This window comes from Macrotis lagotis, chromosome X (genome assembly GCF_037893015.1).
Source record: "Macrotis lagotis isolate mMagLag1 chromosome X, bilby.v1.9.chrom.fasta, whole genome shotgun sequence".
Classification (NCBI taxonomy): Eukaryota; Metazoa; Chordata; class Mammalia; order Peramelemorphia; family Peramelidae; genus Macrotis; species Macrotis lagotis.
Window position 1 is genome coordinate 326921529 of NC_133666.1, and position 21723 is coordinate 326943251.

General features: G+C 35.0%; 1 protein-coding gene across 8 annotated transcripts in view; it reads right to left on the reverse strand.

Moving 5' to 3' along the window:
- The window catches only part of FHOD3 (formin homology 2 domain containing 3), a 740814-nt gene that overhangs the window by 626521 nt on the left and 92570 nt on the right, over nt 1-21723 (reverse strand). For all 8 annotated transcript variants that reach the window (XM_074203815.1, XM_074203820.1, XM_074203819.1 and 5 more), the window contains exon 2: nt 8451-8557. In XM_074203815.1, the coding sequence (XP_074059916.1) occupies nt 8451-8557 (107 nt within the window). The remainder of the gene's footprint in view (nt 1-8450; nt 8558-21723) is intronic.

Sequence of the window (21723 nt, forward strand, 5' to 3'; positions counted from 1 at the left end):
CATCCTGAAAGAACAGGAGTTGGTACCTGAACAATAAGTTAAAGGATGCTAGGTATTGTGACAGGGACTGGATTCAGAAAGACTCATCTTCATAAGCTCAAATCTGACCACAGAGTTGTATGACCTTGGGCAAGTCACTTAATCCTGTTTGCCTCAGTTTCCTCATCTGTAAAATGAGCTGAAGAAGGAAATGGCAAACCAATCCAGTATTTTTTCCAAGAAAATTCCAAATGGGGTCATAAAGAGTTGTACACAACTGAAAGCACCAGGAATTTTAAGATATTGAGGCAAAGACGGAGTCTATTCCAGACTTGCAATACCAGTTTTGATAGAATGTCATGGGGACACATTTAACAGGCTAGTCTAACTGAAACAAAGAGTATTTAAAGGGGAGTATTATGAAATAAGACCAGAAAGACACATGGAAGTTTAATTATGAAGGTTTAAAGTATCAGGCTAAAGATTTTATATTTTATTCTTATGTTCATAGGGGGCCACTGATGACTTCTGAATAAGAACATCACATAGTCAAATCTGGGTTTTAGAGAGATCAATTTGGCAGCTAAAGAGGAAGAAAAAGAAATGTCTCTGACAATCTCAGAAAATTTCCCTTATGTTTTCAGGGCAGAAATAAAAAGGAGAATAACTGAGTTTATGGAAGGGATTTATAGTTTGCTACTTAAGGGATACTGATTATCATTCCAGAGGTATTAAGAGAAAACTGGAGAGGAGGGCATATGAGAGAGATGATTTGTAGACAGAAACAACAATATCTGGCAACTTAATGGACTCTCCATTTGGTATTTCAAGCTCTTCATAACCTGGGCCCTCCCTATCTTTCTAGTCTTCTTACACCAGCACCTTTCCTCACATATTCTGAGATCTAGTGACACCAATGTCCTTGCACAAGACCCTCTACCTCCTGATTCTCTGGGCATTTTCACTAGCTGTCTCCCTTCTTGGAATGTTCTTCTTCCTCATCTCCTGACTTCCTTGATTTCCTTCAAACCCCAGCTAACACCACACCTTCCACAGGAAGTCTTTCCCAACCTTCCTTATTTCTAATGCCTTCCTTCTTGATTATTTCCAAGTTATTCTATAGATAACTTGTTTATACATAATTGTTTGCATATAGCCCCCTCCATCATCTGTGGGTTGTAGTTAGTAAGTCATTTTGAGTTGTGACCCCTTTGGGGATCCCAGTATTCCTGAGGGGTTGGGCAGATTGAAGTAGCTGAATTCTTAGTTAAAAATTTTGTTTTCCTGTGATCTCTTACCACCTTGATAGAATAGTTTATCCAACAAGCTAGATATACTACTCTCTGGTAGTTTGGATTCTTGACGTGTCTGAACCATTGCCCTGTTGAGAGTTTAAGTCCTGGCAGAGATACTGGAGTGATTTACCATTTCCTTCAACAGTTCATTTTACAGATGAGGAATGGGACATAAACAGGATTAAGTGACTTGTCCAGAGTCACACAGCTTATGTGACTTGATTTGAACTCAGGTCTTCCTAGGTCCAGGTCCAGAACTCTATCTACTTAGGAGCTACCTAATCTCTCTTTGGAATAGGGACTGTATTTTCCCTTTGTTTGTATTCCAACACTTAGTATAGTGTCTGGTACATAATAAGAACTTGATTTATGTTTACTGATTGACTGATTATTGGCAGGAAGAAGAGTAAAAAAGCCAAGAAAGACATAAAGCCTAAAAAAGCCAAGAAAGACATGAAGCCTGGAAAACTAACAGGATGGTGGCACCCATGGAACCAAAAGGGAAATTCAGAAGAGGGGCAGGTAAGGAATCAATTGCAAAGATGTCATTCAACAACGGGTTACCTCAGGTAATTCACTTAACCAAAAACTGTTTCTTCCTATGTAAAATAAGGGAGCTGAACTCAATGGCCCTTCTAGTCCCAAATCCAAACCTATAACCTTCAGGCTGAGGGCAGGGGTTAACCTCCAAAGAAGAAGTGGGGAGTTACTCTCACTAAAAACAGTGCAAACCCATTCCTAGGGAATTCTCTCTGTTCTGGAAGTTATGTACACAATGATTTAACCTTAACCAAGGGGCATGAATCCCATGAAAATTAACTTTTAAATATAAAACTGGGCTTTCTATAAAGACAGTCACCCTCAGGTTGGTTCTGGAGGCAGAAGTCAGTCCAGGATTCTTACACAAATATTCAGCTGTACCTATGGAGAGCTGAGAACTGTAGTGATCCTTATAGGATCTGGACATAAGACCTATATTCCAACAGGGCAATGGTTCAGACACTGATGAACCAGAGGGCCAAATCAAGAATCCAAACCAACAGGAAATAGTACATCTAGCTTGTTGGAAAAGCTATTATTCTGCAATGGAGCTCAGTGGTGGTAAGAGATCATAGGATCACAGACTTTTGAGCTAAAAATTGAGTTATTTAAATCTGCCCCACTCCCAGATAAGAATACTGAAGTTCAGAGATATAAACTGATTGCCTAAAATTCATAATTATGAAATAATCATTATAGGGATTCAAGTTCAGCTCTCCAACCAAATTCACTTATACAAGGGTTCTTTATCAGTCCAGTGAAGCCTACCAACTACTTCTCAGAATAAAGTTTTAAAATGAATAAAATAAAATATGAGATTGCAAAGAAAACCAAATATATTGAAATCATTTATCAAAAAATATTTTTATAAGTCAAGTTTACACACCCCAGTTAAGAATTCCTCCAACCCCAATGTTCCTCCCAAATGAAAACCAAATCATTCATCATGAACTATAAGCATACTTACCACAAAGTGCCTGCATTGCTAGACATGAAATATATCTTACCACAGTTTCTAATAGTGCAGACATAGATGAAGATAAACAGTGCTGGCCCTTGTCAAAATTGTGAAATCAGTAAAGCTTATCTCCAACTTCCAGTTCTCCCTTTTCCCTTCTCCCATCTTCAAACTTCAATCAGACATGTTTTATAATCCCTTTCCCTTTATTAAAACCGGAAAGGATCTGATAACTATCAAATGCACTTTAAATAAAACATTTCACACTGCTGTCTGTAGGTCCCCTAAGGATTTGTATTTTAAAACCTTTTATCTTTAAGGCCTGCAAGTCTTTGTCTACTGTTAAAAGAATTTCAAGCTACAGTGAGGGAGATAACTTTGGAGGGAAGGGAGCAAGGAAAATTTCACTTTGTCCAGAATTCATACTAACGCCAAAGCACTTAACCTGAAGATAAATCTGATCTATTCCTTTGGGGATTAGTGAATCAAAAAGAATGATAAGATGCTTAGCCAATCCTCTTCCTTTCTCATCTATTTACTATAACATACTGAGTCTATACTGAGTCTATTTTCATTATTCCCTCACTCCTTTTCTAGACCATTATGCTCATCTCCCTGATCTAGGTCCTGGGGTTTTTCCCCTCTCCCACCAACTGCAAGCCATCTGAAATCCAAACTATCCAACTCCGGAACAGAGATCATAGGTTATAATAATGGTGATGATAATGGTAATGATATGGGGCAGGTATTAAAGATAATGGGGAACAAAAAACAAAAAGACCTTTCATTGTGTACAAGATGGATTGGAGTATGAAGAGTCTAGAGGTAGGCATACAAAATAATAGGTTATCATTACAGAAATGACAAGGGCCTGAACTAGTGGGAGTAGAGCACAGAGGATGCAGAGAGAGGTGAAGGTAGAAATGACAAGACCTGGTCACTGATTGGATAAGTGAGGTGAATTGGTGTGGTAGATTTGGAAAGTGGTGGTATGGGAAGGGGAAAGGGGCCATATAAGAGAAATGTGAAGATAGAAACAATGATACTTGGCACTTACTAGGATGTGTTGGGTAAGTGAGAGTAAGGAGCTAAGGATGACATCCAGATTTTGAACTTGAGTGACAAAAAAGAAAGTTTGAGAGAGGAATGGGTTTGATAGTAAGTTTTGTTTTAGAAATGTTGATTTAGGAGCAGCTAGGTGGCATAGTGGATAAAGCACCAGCCTTGGAGTCAGGAGTACCTGGGGTTCAAATCCGGTCTCAGACACTTAATAATTACCTAGCTGTGTGGCCTTGGGGAAGCCACTTAACCTATTTGCCTTGAAAATTAAAAAAAATGTTGAGTTAAATGTAGAAATTAAATTCTAAAATCATGTTTTAGAAACATTGATGCCTATAGGGCATACAGTTTGAAATGTTCAATAAGGAATTGATAATATAAAACTAGTGTTCAGTACAGAAACAAGAGTTGAATATATAGTTCTGGGAGTCTTCTGCAAAGAAGTAATTGAACTCATGGAAGTTAACAAGATCACCAACTGCAGGAGGAAAATAAGAGGATCCCAGGACATGGCCTTAGGTTTCACCAGCAGTTAAGGTACATGTTGCAAAAAAGTCCAGCAGAGGCATTTAAGGAGGGGTTAGATAGGAGAAGCAAAAGAGAAGAAAATCAGTTCAACAGTAAACATTAATTAACTTCATGTTCATGGCACTGGAAAATTTCCTGATTGACAAAGTTACCTTAATCAAGACTTTTTCAATAGGGTTGTTCAACAACTATTAATTCCATTTTATACCATCATCCTAGACACGTTTCTCCATCTTGTGTTCAAGGAAAACAAAATTCTAACTACCTTCAATAAATCTGTGAATTCATTGATATGGTGGATACATAATAATCATCATCATCACTGTTATCAGCATAGCTAGAATTTTATACCATGTATCTTCTAAACACTGTGCTATGGGTGTTACAAATATTTTCTCATTTAATCCATGTCACAAATCTGGGAGGTTCTCCCCATTTTACAGTGGATGAAACTAAGGCAAACAGAGGTTAAGTCTCTTGCCTAAGTTTCATATCTAGTAAATGTCTGAGGCTGGAAGAAACTCCACTATGATGAACTATGGCACCACCTAGCTGTATTGTACCATGGCGCTGGACTGCTTCCATTAATGTACAATCTTAGTCATTGAATGGGTGTGGCCTCTGACAAACTGAAACCTGGGAAAGAATTTAATTTAGAAAGCCCAAGGTCACCTGCTGCATGCTGAACCATCATCAGTCATCTTGACTTTTGTCTTGCCACTGAACTCTGATAACTCTGGGGAAAAAAGTGATGCTGATGATTTTGCTGCTCTACCTCACTCTCATGATGTCATTGGTCATCCTCTTCCAGAACAAAGGATGAGCAACAACAACACACAGTACAATCCATCCAGACCATCTCATTGATGTAATTCTTATTCATTGGCTGAATAATCTCTGAATAAGACCCATTCTCCAACACTTTGGAAGTCTTTTTTTAAGTATTCCAATAATTATTATTATAGAGAGACAGTATGGTTATGGAGCTTATCTTGGGAGTCAAGAAGATTTGGGTTCAAATTTTAACCCTGACATTTACCACTTGTGTAACCCTGGTCCAAGCATATAATGAACCTTAGTCAGCTAATTACCACTGACTTGTAGGTCAGAGAAAGGCCTTAATAGAGAAAGTTACTACACTGGTGAGAAATCACAGATTCTTTTCATATTTTTATATTTTTAAAAAAGGAAGATTATCTGACATTTAAATAATAACTTACTATAATAAAATATCTTAGTCTATTTAATTCAGTCCTCACAGATTCATCTAAGAGAAGGATGTGGAGTTAAGAGACTTGTTTCAATGCTATGGGAACTCTCATTAAGGAAACTTGCTCAATTAATACAGTCATCTTGATCTCTGATTTACAGTCTTAGAGCTGCTTTTGTGATGTGCCTAGAATCAAAAGCCAGCATGAGTCAGAGAAAGGACTTGAACCTAGACTGGTTCATTATCCTTCCACTAGAATAAGGAAGATAGAAATGCTATTATTATAATTATTAATATTAATATTTGATATTAACATAACAAAGAAACAGAAACTCAGGCAAGTTAAGTTTAAGCTTTAGATTGTGGGCTACTAGAGGACAGAGACTATCTTTTGCCCTTCTTTGTATCCCCATTGCTCCAGACAGTGAGTGCTGGCTCATAGAGGATATTTGGTAAATGTTTGTGGACTCCTGATCCATTGAAATAGTCAATTTAGGTAATGAACCCAGGTCTTTTAACTCAAGATGCAATGTTCTTTCTAATACACTGGATACTTGAAATTAAAGTATTTCTCTGGTATGGCCCTGATCTAGTGACTCTATCAAAAAGTAATCAAGTTAATATAGTATGGCTTATTATTATTAATTTTCCTAATATCTGAATGATTTTTAAAAGTCCAAAGTACATTCTGAGTTATTTATTTTTTCCTAATTACATATAAAAATAGTTTTCAATATTAATTTTTGTAAGGTTTTGAGTTCCACATCTTTCTCTTTCTTTCCCTTCTCTTCCCACTCCCCTTGACAGTGAATAATCTGATAAAGGTTATACATATACACTTATGTTAAATATATTTCCACTTTAGTCATGTTGTGAAAGAAGAATCAGAATAAAAGAAAAACCATGAGAAGGAAAAAAACATAAATCAAATTTTAAAAGTGAAAATATTATGCCTAGGTCTGCATTCAGACTTCATAATTCTTTCTCTAGTTGTGGATGGCACTTTCCATCTCAAGTCCCTTAGTCAAAATATCTTTTTAAAAGTCATCTCATTTGATCTCAACAGCAGCTCGGAGAAGTAGGAAAAGCAAGTATGAATAAGAATTTCAGTGTTAAAAGTAAGATCCTGAGAGAGTTTCCTACACTCCATTTCTGAATTGTCCTCTCAGCCCTCATGAACAAATCTCTATATGATGGCTGCTCATGGGAGCAGGCAATTGAGAACACACCCTGGCTGAGAAAAGAAGTGCAACAGCAGAAACCCAGCTGAGACACAGGAGAAGAAGAGCCCTTAATGCCATGGAGAGAGTGAGAAAAAAGAAAAGAACACTAGTTTTGATTATTAGGGAATCAATAGTAAAACCCTCCTCCAAAAGTACAAGTTATAACAGACATGGGCTATTCAGAATCTCTCCTTTCACCTTCTTTCATTATAATGTGTCATATATTTTGTACATATATATCTGTCATAGAAGAGTTTGATGCCACAATATTTGCAGCACAATCTATATATTTTTACCCTTACTGTTTTCTTTGCTTGAAAATACTAGATACTTGAAAAGTTTTGTTTTTCTTTAATAACAGCCCATATTTATGTAGCTCTTTAAGGTTTTCATAATACTATTAAACCATCTCTAATTCTAATATTAATAATATTAATTAAACTATCTGTCTTGCCTCAACTACATCGATCAAGATATTCCCTCACTAGTTATCCCTTGGTCTTCCTCCCTTTCTTCCCTCACTTTCCTGCCCTCCTTTTGTGTTTCTCCCTCTAGTAGATTGTAATCTCCTTAAGGGCAGAAATTGTCTTTATCATTATGTATGCAGAATTTAGTACAGTAACTAGTATACAGCAGGTGCTAAAGCAGTATTCATTGGAAAAGACTGGATTAAATCAGTACCTGGGACATGGGCCCAGTCTCACATGCCTGGCAGGAGAGGTTTTTTCTCAACAGAACAAATCTAAGCATGAGCTCCCCAGGGACACCCAGTTATAGCTCTGAAAAACTACAGGGAAGCCAGATTCAAGAAACAACAATATCCCAAGTTTGGAGAAATATTTCACAGTCACTCTTGGCATATCCATTTCAGGATAAGAACAAGGGTTCATTTAATAAGGTACAGTCCCTGTGCTAAAATACAAAACTACAATGATAGTTTTTCATAAAAAAAAGTTAGGATATAAAATATTTTTGAATGATCTAAAGGGGAGTCAGAAAGACCTGATACTCTTGGCAAGTCACTCAAATGCTCAGTTTTCTCATCTGTAAATGAGGATAATAAGAAACAACACCTATGTCCCAGGGTTGTGGCAAGGATCAAAAGAGGTAATAATTAAGATACTTTGCACAACTCCTGATATATAGTATTATATAAATGTTAATGATATTTATATTAAATACTAATATTAATCATTAAGTTATATTATCATTATTATTATAATATAATTAGTAGTCATATTAAAAGATACAAATCATCAGAACACAATATTTCATTATAAAACATCAGGCAAATTATGGGTAAAAATCTGCTTTTAAAAAATGAAAATGAAAAATTCTACATATTTGCTGAAACCAAAAATTGAAATATAAAAATCTTTCCAGAATAGCCTACAGTCTCACATACCACAAACTCTTACCATGCAACAAAAAGAGAACATCATCCCCAAATTATTCTCAACGAAACCATGGAAGTTGATTATCTTTTATGTTTATTCTTCCCTTTAGTAAATGTGAGTGATGAAATAAATATAGCTAGAGTCTCAGTAATTTCGTTTCACCATTTTAATGTTTTAAAATTTAAAATCCATTTTCATAAATGAAATCCACATTCCCTGATAATTTGATATTTTATCAAATCTACTGAGAACAATACTTACCCAGCATCTTCCTGAAAACCTTCCAGTTCATCTCTTTGCTCAGCTAATGTTGATTCCAAATCCAAATATGTGCCATTGTGAGAGAGTTGCAGTGTGCAGTCATCAAGCTATAAAATAAAACAACATATAAGACTTATGGATTTATACAATCTGCTATTGGGGGAGGGGAGAAATAGAAACTGTCTTTTTTTAAATCATACTATGTTCTATTTAAATATTTTTAAAATTATATTCTAATATTCTAGTACTCTTGAATTAAAACTAAAATAACAACTACTAAAATACATTAAATAAAAGTGTTCTAGAATAATAACATTAGACATTATAAAGTATTCTATATTATAGAGTATATATATATAATAGAGTATATATATATATATATATATATTATAGAGTATATGTAAAGTATTCTATAAACACTCCTAAGGAACTTTATTTTAAAAATGAAGGGTTTATTTTGTTTTTATCTCTAAAAATAAATTGTATGTCTTTACCATTTTTTAGAAATGAAGCAAATACTTATAGAAAAAAAATGTTTGTAAGGGCTTTGGATATAAGACTTGCTCTGAATTTCCAAAATACTTGACCTACAAGCAACAGGCATAAGCTAAAAATGATTTTACTTCATGAATAAAAATTTAATATTATTAGTAAGCATATTTAAAGCTGCACAAGTAAACCACCAATTTATAACTCAAATTTATGGATTTTCTTCTGACTAATAAAATTTCTACTCCGCCACTTTGTACATTGGTACTATTTAAGACATAAAGATATATAAAACAGTTTTTGCCCTGAAGAAATAGTTATTGGGAAAGTGGATGTATCCATAAAAAAGGTAATAAATTATAAATACAAAATGATTTGTATTCCCTGAACACAAAGAAAAATGTAAGCTTCTTGAGGGCAGAGCATTTCTCTTCAGCATCTAGCACAGTTCTCGTACATCTTTACTACATTTAATAAAGGTGTGTTGAATTGTTGCATTTTTGTTGAAGTAAACAGGGCAATAAGCAATGAGTTTAATGTTAGACAACAGGTAGGCACCATAATGGAGATATGGAAACCTGAAGAGGTGCATGTTCCAATATGTGTGAGATACACCATATCAGAGAAGTCTGGCTTTAGGCAATTATGCAAAGGCTTAGGTAGGAAGATATGTCAGAAGATCTGGCAACAATACTCAGAAATACTAGGGGGAGCTAGAGAGGAATTAGGCAAGGACTCAAGGCAGAGTCTAAAACAAAGACCAGTTAGTTATTAGATCTGGAATAGAAAGTCACAAAGAAGGAAATCAAGGAAATTTGGAACTAAGTACAAAGACAAAGAAAAATTAGCAACTAAGCTAGGCAATCACAAGTCACCAAGCTTTAAAATGTAGGATCATTTTTGTCTTCCCTGAAGAGTTGTCCTTACAAGTAAAGATTAAGTGATCCCAACAATCGTGATAGGACCTGGGGGTCAGTGATAGTGAACCAATCAGTATAAGTCCCAACTCTGAGATAATTATTAGTCTTCTGAAGTCAAAATAAATCTTTGCTTGATCAAAGTTCTTAAGTCTTTCAAAGTTTTAATTTATACAAATATATATATATATATTATTATACATTATACAAATATATATTATATTATTATACATTATACAAATTGTCCTACCAATACTATTCACTTCACACTGCATCAGTGTATGTAAATCTTTTCACATTTTTCTAAAATTATGCTTTCATCAATTTTTATGATACAATTCTATTCCATTCACTCACATAATATAATTTATTCAGTCATTTCGCAGCTGATATAACTCACTCATATACAAGAGATGCAAAGTATAAGAATAAAAGGAGTTGACCTTATCATGACTCACTCGGGAACACATGATTTAGAGTTAAAAGGATTAAAACAATTTTTGCAACTAGTATTTCTGACAAAGGACACATTTTTAAAATACACAGAGAACTGAGTCAAATTTTCAAAAAAAAACCAAGCCATTCCCCAATTGACAAATGATCAAAGGATATGCAAAGGCAATTTACATACAGCTGAGGAAATCAAAGCAATCCATAGTCATACGAAAAATTGCTCCAAATCATTACTTATTAGAGAAATGCAAATTAAAGCATCTCTGAGATACCACCTCACACCTCTCACACTGGCCAATATGACCAGAAAGGACAATGATCAATGTTGGAAGGGATGCAGGAAATCTGGGACACTAATACATTGTTGGTGGAGCTGTGAACTCATCCAAACTTTCTGGAGAGCAATTTGGGATTATGCCCAAAGGGCAACAAAAATGTGCATACGCTTTGAACTAGCAATACCATTGCTGGGTCTATACCCTGAAGAGATGATGAAAAAGGGTAAAAATATCACTCACTTGTATAAAAATATTCATAGCAGCCCTGTTTATGGTGGCAAAAAAAATTGGAAATTAAGTGAATGTCCTTCAGTTGGGGAATGGTATAACATACTGTGGTATATGTATATTATGGAACACTACTGTTCTATTAGAAACCAGGAGGGATGGGAATTCAGGGAAGTCTTGAGGGATTTGCATGAACTGATGCTGAATGAGATGGGCAGAACCAGAAAAACACTGTACACCCTAACAGCAACATGGGGTGATGATTAACTCTGATGGACTTGCTCATCCCTTCAGTGCAACAACCAAGAACAATTGTGAGCTATCTGCAATGAAGAATACCATCTGTATCCAGAGAAAGAATTATGGACTTTGAACAAAGACCAAAGACTATTACCATCAAATTAGGGGGGAAACACATTATATTTTATGTAATTTTACTATCTCATACTTTATTTTTCTTCCTTAAGGATATGATTTCTCTGTCATCACATTCGACTGAGAACAATGTATAACATGGAACCAATGTAAACACTAACAGAATGCCTTCTGTGGGAGGGAAGCAAGAATGGGGGAAAATTATAAAACTCAAAATAAATAAACTATAAAAGAAAGAAAAAGAAAAAAATGATATGGGTTCTGATCTTGGTTAGAGCACTGGACTTGAAGTCAGGAGGACAGGAGTTAGAATCTAGCCTCAGACACTTGACACTTACTAGCTATGTGACCTTGGACAAGTCACTTAACCTTGACTTCCTTGCATCCAAGGTCATCTCCAGATATCCTGATTCATATCTGGTCACAGGATTCAGATGTCTCTAGAGGGGAAAGTCAGGCTGGTGACTTAGTACAGTATACCCCTCACTAAAATTCAATTCATGTACTTGCCATGGCATCTGATATCATGGTCTTTGAGAATGAAGTCTAAATATCATATGCCACTTTGCACCTATGTACCCTCAGACAGGGCTTTGGTCCAAAGTCCCACTTTGATATTTGGGTTACCTTAGGTACACCATTCAATCTCCCTGGATCTTAATTTTCTCATCTATAAAATGAAAGGTTAGTTTAGATGATCTTTGAGGTTCCTTTCAGTCATATCTATAATGTTATAAGTTCTATATTCTTTAGAGAAAAGGACTTGCCATCATAAGAAAAAAAATAAAAAACAACAACCTCAATTAAAAAGTCAGAGAGCGGAGAAAATATCCAAGAACTATATACCCATAAGATACAAATATATATAATATAGATAGATAGATAGATAGATAGATAGATAGATAGATAGATAGATTGATAGATTGATAGATATGTATAAGATAAACCAGGAAGGGGTATCAATAGGCAAAACACAAAGATTAAAGAGGATCAGGAAAACCTTCTTGAAGGTAGGATTTTACTTAAAAAGTAAAGCAAATAGGGGAAGTCAATACACAGATTTGAGAAGGAAGGGAATTCCTAACTAGAGGACCAGTCAGTGCAAAAGTCAACATCAGTTGGAGTGCTTTATGCAAAAGAACAGAACATAGACTATTATCACTGAATTATAAATTACACAGAGGGAAATAAAGTGTAAGAAATCTGGAAAGGCAGTAAAGGACCAGCATATGAAGGTGTTTGATAACCAAACAGAGAATTTTACACAGTCAGTTCTGCTATAACATGTATTTTGAAAATAAAAATTTGTTCCAAAACAATTTATATAGTTGGAAATATTTTGAGCATAACAGATTTTGAGCTTGCTTGTGTGTGTGATTTTTCCTCAAGAAACACCTTGGAGAAAACAGCACCACTTCAAGATGCAAACATACTAACATGCACTTCCACAAGTAAATTTCAGTCTTTGTCGAGGTGTAGTGTCAGACCTGTGTGCATAAGAAGGCTAGTCCCAACCTTTTACCAATGTTCTGTATGCCACCTAAAATTTTGACTTGCTCAGTCTGTGAGATATGCTAACAATCCAGATCTCTGGGAACCAGGTTAGAGACTGAGTAGCAGCATAAAGTCTCAGACACAGCCTCTCTTCATTATAATATTTATATATTTCTTAACCATTTAATACATTTAAAACTATTACCATTTTATTGTTTTTCTCTTTTTTAACCTATCACTGACAAAGTTTTTGAGTTCTGTATCTATCATCTCATTTCCCCCACAAGATCTGTGGTTTTTATTCCATAATTTTTCATAGTGTCATTAGGAACAAATGTCTCATTATAACAGAATTGACTGAGCTTGATATTGAAGGCAGTAGCCATTAGATTTTATTGAATGGGGGGCATAAAATGAAGAAAAGATCATAAGATCAGACCTGTGCTTTAGGAAAAAATAATTGGAAAGCTGAATGGCCTGGAAAGAGGAGAGACTTGAACTAAACCAGCCAACAAACTATTCCCAACAATCCAAATTTGAAGTGATGAGGGCCCAGATAAGGGTGGTAGCAGGGACATAGAAGAAAAGTGGACATACACAAGAGATGCAAAGTATAAGAATAAAAGGATTTGACCTTATCATGAGTAAGAATATCTGTTGGACAATTATAAAACACTTCTCACACAAATTAAATCAGATTTAAATAACTGGGCAAACATCAACTGCTCATGGATAGGTCGAGCTAATATAATAAAAATGATAATTCTACCAAAATTAAACTACCTGTTTAGTGCCCTACCAATCAAAATTCCAAAAATTACTTTAATGAGTTAGAAAAAGTTGTAAGTAAATTCATATGGAGAAATAAAAAGTCAAAAATTTCCAGGGATTTAATGAAAAAAAAGTGCAAAAGAATGTGGCTTAGCCCTACCTGATCTAAAATTATATTATAAAGCATCAGTCATCAAAACTGTCTGGTATTGGCTAAGAAATAGAGTGGTAGAGCAGTGGAATAGATTAAGTGCAATAGCAGGAAACGATTATAGTAATCTGCTGTTTGATAAACCCCAAGAGTCCAGTTTGGGGATTAAAAACTCTCTCTTTGTTAAAAATTTTGGGAAAATTGGAAGTTAGTATGGAAGAAACTTAGATTAGAACAACACCTCACACCCTATACCAAGATAAGATCAAAATAGTTACAGGATTAAGACATAAAAAACAATACTATAAGCAAACTAGAAGATCAAAGACTAGTTTACTTGTCAGATCTATGGAAAGGGAAGCAGTTTATGACTAAGGAAGAGATGGAGAAAATCACTAAAAGAAAACTAGATGATTTCAATTACATTGAATTAAAAAGCTTTTGCACAGACAAAACCACTGTAACCAAAATCAAAAGAAATGTAGAAACTGGGAAACAATCTTTGCAACTAATGTTTCTGACAAAGGACTCATTTATAAAATATACAGAGAACTGAGTCAATTTAAAAAAAAGCCATTCCCCAATAGACAAATGATTAAAGGATATGCAAAGGCAATTTATAGATGAGGAAATCAAAGCAATCCATACTCATATGAAAAATTGCTCCAAATCATTACTTATTAGATAAATGCAAATTAAAGCTTCTCTGAGGTACCACCTCACACCTCTCAGACTGGCCAATATGACTAGAAAGGATATTGATCATTGTTGGAAGGGTTGTGGGAAATCTGGGACACTATTACATTGTTGGTGGAGTTGTAAACTCATCCAATCTTTCTGGAGAGAAATTTGAAATTACGCCCAAATGGCAACAAAAATGTGCATACCCTTTGATCTAGTAATACCACTACTGGGTCTATACCCTAAAGAGATGTTGAAAAAGGGTAAAAACATCACTTGTACAATAATATTCATAGCAGCCCTGTTTGTGGTGGCAAAGAATTGGAAATCAAGTAAATGTCCTTCAATTGGGGAATGGCTTAGCAAACTGTGGTATATGTTATGTCATGGAACACTATTGTTCTATTAGAAACCAGGATGGATGGGAATTCAGAGAAGCCTTGGAGGGATTTGCATGAACTGATGCTGAATGAGATGAGCATAACCAAAAAAAAAAAAAAAAAAAACACAGTGTACACCCTAACAACAACATGGGGGCAATGATCAACCTTGATGGACTCGCTCATTCCATCAGTGCAACAATCAGGGACAGTTTGGGGCTGTCTGCAATGAGAATGCCATCTGTATCCAGAGAAAGAGCTGTGGAGTTTGAACAAAGACCAAGTACTATTAGCTTTAATTTAGGAAAAAACTGATATTGTCTGATCTTGCTATCTCATATACTTTATGTTTCTTCGTTAAGGATATGATTTCTCTCTCATCACAATCAATCTGGATCACTGTATGCCTTCTGTGGGGGTTCAGGGTAGGGAGTAATATTAGGGGGGAAAATTGTAAAATTCAAAATAAATAAAATCTTTAATAAAAAAAAGAATAGGGGGCGGCTAGGTGGCATAGTGGAAAAAGCACCGGCCTTGGAGTCAGGAGTACCTGGGTTCACATCCGGTCTCAGACACTTAATAATTACCTAGCTGTGTGACCTTGGGCAAGCCACTTAACCCCATTTGCCTTGAAAAAAACCTAAAAAAAATATCTGAAAACAAAAGCTAAAAATATAAAATTAAAGGCACTTCCATTTTAAAACAAACATAAGAGAGCTATTCAATGATATGCATGAATTATATTTATTGTGGTTTTGGAAATGTTGGTTGCAAGGATAAACAGTGAAAAAATAAATTAAGTTAAATTAATAAGCTTTGAAAGTTTAGAGGTTAAAATATCTCCATCACAGAAGGCAAAATCACAGATCTAGAAAATCAAAAAGATATAAAAAATTGAGGTAATAAATTACTTCTTTGGAAAATGAATATAAGATAAACTCACAAAATCTACATTTAATTATAGCACAATAAAAATTAGAAAAACTGATGAGAAATTACATCTAAAATAATACAAATTCCAAACATTTATATTAATAATACACACAAGAGACCCATGGAAAGAAAATTCAAAATTTAATAGAAAATAATGAATAATTGACTAACTGAAAGAATATCCCTTGCAAATTCTTGGATGAAATAATTTAGTAAAAAAATGTGAATTCCTTCTCAGTTAAATTATAAATTTATCACAAAACCTATAAAAATAGGAATAGGTTCTTTGCAGAATGAGACACTTTGTAGAATGCAATTCAAAAGAGAAAATGGATAGAATATTGAGAAATTATAGACTGGGAGATTATAAAATAATCTTTAAAAGTCTATCTGGTATTAGATAAAATATAAGAGGAAAGAGAACACTAGCATAAAACTAGAATACATTATCAGGTCTTCAAAAATTCTAAATAAATAATTGATAGAGATCCAAGATTTTATCAAAGATTTAAAAAAATTATTAGAGAAAGGTATCATTTAATAAAAATTTCTGGCTAAGAGTTCACAACCTTCAAGTCAACCTTGACTTATTACTCTCTTCAAACCCCATGTCAAATCAGTTGCCAGGTCTTGTCTATTCTATCTTTCCTATATGTCCCTTTCTTTCCATTCACATAGCCTTTAGCCAAGTATCACCCCTACTGAAAGTCTTCTTTTTTGTTGTTGTTGGGTTTTTTTTTAGGTTTTTGCAAGGCAAATGGGGTTAAGTGGCTTGCCCAAGGCCACACAGCTAGGTAATTCGTGTCTGAGACCGGATTTGAACCCAGGTACTCCTGACTCCAAGGCCGGTGCTTTATCCACTGCGCCACCTAGCCGCCCCTGAAAGTCTTCTAATTGTATTTTCTGCTTTCACATAACTCCTCTCTTCAATCCATCTTTCACACAGCTGCCAAATTGATCTTCCTGAGAGAAAGGATTGACCGGGTCCCTCCTCTAGTCAAAAATCCTCAATGGCTCCCTATTGTCCTTGGATAAAATACAAATTCTCTAGTTAGGTAGCTAAGATTCTCCACAATCTCCCACCTACATTTTAAGTCTTATTTACAAGCTTTCTTCCATATATTCTCCATTCCAATCCCTCTGAATACTATGGATGCCTTTTCTTCCATGATTTAGCAGAGGTTGTTCTACTTATCTGAAATGGTACTCCCTACTCTCTTGCATACATTAGACTCAATCCCTCACTTTCTTCAAAGTACAACTGAGGTACCATGTCCTACACAAAGTTTTTCCTAATCCCCTTCACTCTTCATTTTTAATGTTTATTCTCTCTTAAAATTTCTTTGTATATACTTTCTTTGTATCTTACATACATACAGTCCTAGCAACAGGTTTCTTTCCAAAGGGTCTAAGAACAAAGATGTTTATCATCAATGCAATGTGGGTCTTACAAAATACTCTCACAGAACTGTGAAGATTCCATCTGCTTCCATAGCAATAGCAGCAAAGGATGGGAAAAGGTGTCAGAGGATACTAAGTATCCTACCAACCTGGAAACAAAGTGAGTACATTGGGAAATGGCTGAATAAATTATGGTAAATAAATATAATAGAATATAATTTATATCATTAAAAACAGATGAAAGCATAGATTCAGAGAAACCTGGGAAGATTCATATGAACTGATGAAGAGGCAGAACTAGTAAAAACAATAAAAATTCTAAAATTAAAAACTCTAAAAGTCTTAAGAACTTTGATCAAAGCAATAATTAGTCATAACTTTATAAGATTGGTGATAAAATATCCTTCCCATCACTTTGGAAAAAATGGTAGACTACAGTGTAGAAAAGAACATAAATTTTCAGACATGTGTATGAACATACTTTGCTTAATGATATTTATTTGTTATAAGAAAAGGTTTCTATTTGTAACAGAAATTTGTAGGAAGTAAAGAGAAGGGGTAGATAGGAATAATGCTTAAAAAGAAAGAAATAGGGGCAGCTAGGTGGCTCAGGTAATAGAACACCAACCCTGGAATCAGAAGGACCTGAGTTCAAATCCAACCTCAGACATTTAAAAATTACCAGCTGTGTGACCTTGGGTAAGTCATTTAGTCTCATCGCTTTACAAAAAAGAAAATAACATCAGTGAAATATGTTCAGAAGGGGATACAGACAAGTAAGTTTTCTAACACATTTTCTGTATTAAATTTAATAAATATACTTTTTAAAATTTTCAATAGAAATTCAGAATTTTAAATATAAACTAAATATAAACTTCTTTGTCTTCCTTGCATGTAAAGATATTCATAACTGTTGGTTTGTTTGGTTCATAATAAAAAATAAAAATAAAATCATTTTAAATTTAAATCACCCTGATATTATAGATCTCCCAGACCTTTTCTGACCCAGAGAATGTAGATTAAAAGGTAAAAATGTGTCCTTTGAAGAAAGAATTCTCAATAGAGAATATGTTAAAGACCATGTTGATATCAGTCTTTGTCATTTTAATAACTGTTCTCAGATACAGAAATCTAAGTTTTCTATAGTCATATGAAAAAAGCTTCTAAATCACTATTGATTATAGAAATGAAAATTAAAATAACTCTGAGGTACCACCTCACACCTACCAGATTGGCTAATATGTCAAAAAAGAAAAATGACAAATGTTGGAGGGGAAACAGAAAAAATCGAGACTACTACTGATGGTAGAGTTGTAAACTGATCCAACAATTCTGGAAAGCAATTTGAAACTATCCTAGACCTGGGAGATGACTGCCCCCATTTATGTCTCATTTTCTTTTTTTTTTTTTTTTGCAGGGCTTTGTGAGATCTCAAAAGGTTTAAAAGAATTCCTAGAGGTCCAGCAGCAAGCCAGGAAGGAATCAGCCTAAGAAGTGACCTGCTTGACCCAGCAAAGCAAAAGGGTGGATGTAGTCAGCAACTAAGATATCATACCCTACAGGCAAGAACATCATCCAGCACATCCAAGAGCCACGCCATCCCTAAAAGTGAACATAAGCAGGCTAAGAGTTAGTAGAATATTTTGGAGAGGATATTTTTGTACTTTGGCTCTTGCTTTATCTTTTCAGGTAATATCCCTGGATATTGGACATTAATTAGTTATTGATGACATTGAGGAGTTATCAGCTGGTTAAACAGTATACAAATACTGATTTAAATCTTATGAAGGCATATTAATTGACTTTTGAAATGGAAGATTAAGCCAATAACATAAGAACCAACCCACAGTCCCTCAGGTACACCCCTACAATCCTAAAAGTAATTGCCCCTCAACTCTGAACATCCAGCCTACTTGTATAGATAGATAGATAGATAGATAGATAGATAGATAGATAGATAGATTAGGAGTCTATTAGTACTCACTGGATATCAATTATGACCTAGAAACTGGGTGTGGGACTAACTGTAGATTTTTCCACGAAGATAGTCAGTCCTTGGTCAAACCAATGCCTTATGACTTGATGCTCTATGATAGATTATAGGATCAATATTTCCCATAAATGATTCTATTGGCATTAGGGATCTTGTTCACCAAAATGCACTTTCAGAGCTCTACCACAAAACTGTAATCATACCATGGCAATTCATTAGCTAGAATTCCTTTTCTTTGTTCAGGGCTTCAACAGTTATGACATTCTCAGGGCACTGTCAAACAGCAGACAGTTGTGGGGCTATGACAGAGGTTCAAATTGCAGCACTATGATAACAGTGACTAGTGGGAAGAAATTATGGACAGTGACAATAGCAACCTAAGGATTTGAGATCAAGTTGCAGGGTGAGTTAGTAAGTTTGGCACTATAAAATCTGCAGCCTGAATTTTAGGGAGTGAAGATAGCAGGGACTGATGAAGAAATCAATGATAGAATGAGAAAAGAGGCTCTTTCAAGTTCCTATTATGGAGTTACATTCAACAATAAATATTTATTACTTATTCATATTTATAATTTCATGGACACTTTCTTGTAAAGGGATCAAGGTGGATCATTAAGTATCTAATTTTCCCTGTGGAAGCAGACTCTTTGCAGAAGTAGTCTCTTTACAGAAAAGAGACACAAGTTCACTTTGGAATTGTTTTTACACCCCTTGTGATAGCTCCAAAGGCTAATTTTGTTAAAAGGTTATTTGTACTCAAAGGATTTATGAATTTTAATTTTTTTTAGGTTTTTGAAAGACAAATGGGGTTAAGTGGCTTGCCCAAGGCCACACAGCTAGGTAATTATTAAGTGTCTGACGCAGGATTTGGGGACTCCTGACTCCAGGGCCGGTGCTCTATCCACTGCGCCACCTAGCCACCCCCAAAGGATTTATTTATCAAGGGGTGTGTGTGTGTGTGTGTGTGTGTGTGTGTGTGTGTGTGTGTGTGTGTGTGTGTACACATTTGTCTCCATTTTTTAAGACAAAAAGAAACGTTTCACCATAGTTTCCCTTAATTCTGGCCAATCTATAGTGGGCATTTCATGAATAGAAATATCTGTCTGATTTCACAGCAGAAATAATAATAAGAGTATACATTTATGCAATAGTACAGTCACAAAACACTCTATATGTTACCTTATCTGATATTGCAATAACCCTTTCAAAAAGGTAGTCATTAATTATTCCCATTTTACAAAAAAAGGAAACTGAAGCATAGATAAAGATATTTGCCCAAAGTGACAAAAAGTAGAACAAGGTATCAAAATGAGGTTTTCTAACTAAATCCAATTCATACCACCTCCAAGTCAGTAGTATAATTTTCCTTGATATAAAAAAAGAAGAAAGATAGCACCCAAATTTTGATTGATGATGATTGATATTTGTCCTTCTCAAGGAAGACAATACATCAGGGAGGTGATGCCATGACATGCCTGTAAATTGGATTTGAGTGGGGGAGGGGGGTTAGGTACTAAATCACAAGACTCACTTTCTCCTTCAGAGCCATCTGGCTCCAGTGGCCAGATGTGAATCAGGACAACTGGAAATGACCCTGGATGTGAGTCAGGTTAAATGACTTGCCCAAAGTAACCCAGTTAGTATCAAGTATCTGAGGCAGGATTTTAACTCAGCTTCTCTGAATCCAGGGCTGGTACTCTCTATTCACTGCACCACCTAGTTGCCCAAGACATCTCAGTAGAGGAAAAAACCCAGATTTTTCCTAGTTCATCTAAAATACTAAAAGGAAAGGTGCCTCTCTAATAGGCAGCTAATTGGTGCAATGGATAGAGTACTGACTGGAGTTAGGAAGACTCATTTTTCTAAGTTCAAAGCTGGTCTCTGACACTTACTAGCTAGGTGACCCTGGGCAAATCACTCAACTCTGTTTGCTTCAGTTTCCTCATCTGTAAAAATAAAGTGAAGAAGGAAATGATAAACCTAATCTTTGGCAAGAAAAATGACTAAACAACAAATCTTCTCAATAAAAAGAAATTAAATCTTTTATGTCCATCTTGCAATTTATTTTCCCAAAAGATTTTTTATATCATAGCTAACAGAAATTCAAGAAATTGTAATCCTTATGTAGTGCTGAGTCCAGGACTGAAAAATATATCCATCATCAGACTAGCCCCAAGACTGACCAATATATTTCCAAATCCAGCTAAAGTTACTAGTCTGGGCTCAGCAGGGACATTACCAAATATCAATGAACCAAACAAGAACTCTCATTTCCTAAAGTCAAGCCAGATTTATAAAACAAACACTGAGGAAATAATAATAGGACTTTGCTAAATATAAAAGAGCCTTGAATGGAATCACCAACATTCCTTTCACTAAAATAAAGACTTAGGGCCACAAAGATGGTCTGGATTTTTTCAGTTGGTCAGGTTTTTTTAAAGCTTAGGCTGTTTTTGTGCTTAAATGGTGCTTCTATTGTTACGCAACTATGAATCCTTCACCTTTCTTAAACATTTAATACACAGTAGAAAACACTCAAATTCAAGAAGACTAGCAGAGTAATAAAGAAAACTCTCTTAAAAACAAGGTCAATCATCCCTTTTACCTTTCTTACTAAATATGATAAATAATTGTTCTAATTCTTATTATGTTCAGTCTTTCAAAATGGGGGAAAGGAGGGAGAAGCAACTCTCATCAAAAAGAAGAGTGGACTGAATCAGAGTTGTTTC